This window comes from Nicotiana attenuata, unplaced genomic scaffold, assembly GCF_001879085.1.
Source record: "Nicotiana attenuata strain UT unplaced genomic scaffold, NIATTr2, whole genome shotgun sequence".
Taxonomy (NCBI): Eukaryota; Viridiplantae; Streptophyta; class Magnoliopsida; order Solanales; family Solanaceae; genus Nicotiana; species Nicotiana attenuata.
The window spans coordinates 56,394-58,478 of record NW_017673003.1 but is presented as its reverse complement, the minus strand read 5'-3'; the positions used below and the strand labels follow the sequence as shown (position 1 = coordinate 58,478).

Below are 2,085 nucleotides of genomic sequence, written 5' to 3'. Positions count from 1 at the left end.
CTTATTCATCAATATGCAAATTAGGCATATTATTAAGAGAGTATCAAATACTAATAATCTTAGAACAAGCCTGGGCCTGAAAATTGACTTGAAAATTATAATATTGTAGAGGTAAATTTTGGAAATCTTTTGAAAAATAGAAAGTACAGTCACCACTATGATTAAGTATCTAAATTTACTTGCCTCATAACATGTGAACGCTAAAAAAATAAACTAGATTCATATCTATGAACTACCAAAATTGAAAAACAAAAGGCTTCAATATGTTGGAAAAACTCTATAAATACTAGGCTCCTGCATTACAAAGTTCATATCACATACTCTAAGAAATACTTACTAGTTATATCATCATATATCCTTCAGAATGAGTACTAGGCTGATTAAGGGTCGTAAAAAAGTTCTTCTCGCGAAGATAGAGAATGAGACTAATCGACAAGTGACCTTCTCAAAAAGCAGAAATATCGTCTTCAAGAAAGCAAATGAACTTGCAGTTATGACTGGTGCTGAAGTTGGCATCAACGTGTTTTCACCAGGTAATTAACAAGCCTTATATTTTTTTGATCATCTAGATATACATGATATATACCATCAACAAATATAGCTAAATATACATGCATCATCATAATTAAACACACAAATTCAGGATCTTGAACGTGCTGATTATTCGCACGTAAAATATAACCTAATGCGATTGATATTATAATAGTAGATAAACTGATTTCTCTCCACTTACGCAATTTTATATTACTGATTTTTATATAATAGCAGATAAACTAAATTTCTCTCCTCTTATCTTATTTTATATTACTGATTTTTCTCCTCTTGCCTTATAGCTAATAAGCTTTACTTTTTTGGTCATCCAAATGTAAATGAGACCATCGACAAATATGTTGGCAAAGAAAGGCCTCCAACACCATCATCACCAGGCATTGATGACAAGTATGTTCAGATGAGCCGAAAAGTCAATTCTAGAGCACTTATCACACAACTCGATTATCTACAAGATCAGCTTGATTTTGCATTAAACTTTAAAAGCAACCTCAAGGAAATAAATAAGAATGTGGATAGCCAACAAGAGTGGTTCAGAGATCCTATAGAGAAGATGAACTACACGGAGGCTTCAATGTTGAAAGAGAGATTGGAAAATCTTCTCTTGAAGGTGAAGAATTATGGTACGGAACGTGGGTATGGTTACGAAAATGAAAGGCGGAAGGATGAATAAAAGCTATTACCATTTTTTTATTAATCGTTCTTGTTGTTTGCGGTATATGTGATGTTTTGACGATATGTATGCTTGATCAAGGGAAACCTTATGTTTTATAAGTGTGATCTTTCTATCTTTTTATAGCACACCCCGATCGAATTATAAGATGAAATAATTAAACATTGATTCGATTGAGCTTTAATATGCAAAATAATAAAATTCTTGATAAGAAAATTATTTTTTATGAAAGATGTGTTATTTTTATATAAAAATTATCATTTTATAAGTGTGGTCTTTCTATCTTTTAAGAGGACAACCCGATCTAATTATAAGATGAGTTAATTAAACATTGATTTGATCGAGCTTGAATATGCAAATAATAAAAATCATGATAATTTTTTTTATTTTTATGAGAAATGTTCGAGTTTCAGCAATCCAATATTACACGGCTATGACTTATGAGATTTGAGATACGGTATTTATCATGTACTCATGTTTTAATTTCAAAGAATTTCCTCTTCTTTTTTCTTTTTTATTACTATTCACGTCCTTCCCAAGAAGGAAAAGAATGAAAAAACATGATTATGATTTCAAATGATTTGTTTACATGATAGGCTACATTCAAGAAAAATGACTCAATTATTATCGGAGCCTAAGATATTAATTTGGTGGGAATTCACTGCAAGATTCATCAGTCCAATGGTGCGTGATTATGAAAATCGACTTGTAATCTAATGATTGTTAGTACGCTTTGCATCATCCAAGGGAGGTTTTTAATTTTTAAGGAATAATTTCCTCTTCTATATTCAATTCTCTTACTATTCACATCCTTAGCCACACACACAAAAAAAAAAAAATTAAAAGAGAAGAAACGAAAAAAA

General features: G+C 30.6%; 1 protein-coding gene across 1 annotated transcript; it reads left to right on the top strand.

Annotated features, from left to right (window-relative positions):
* Positions 1-364: 364 nt before the first annotated feature.
* Positions 365-1,222, top strand: LOC109215154 (agamous-like MADS-box protein AGL62). Its single transcript, XM_019379173.1, has 2 exons — positions 365-533; positions 834-1,222. Exons 1-2 carry the CDS (start codon positions 365-367, stop codon positions 1,220-1,222), a joined length of 558 nt encoding a protein of 185 aa, XP_019234718.1.
* The last annotated feature ends 863 nt before the right edge of the window (positions 1,223-2,085 follow it).

Bases quoted from the DNA above. Each gene is read 5' to 3' on its own strand.
- LOC109215154 (XM_019379173.1), top strand. From the start codon at position 365: ATGAGTACTAGGCTGATTAAGGGTCGTAAAAAAGTTCTTCTCGCGAAG. The intron at 534-833 runs GTAATTAACAAG...CTTGCCTTATAG, and splicing joins CATCAACGTGTTTTCACCAG to CTAATAAGCTTTACTTTTTT.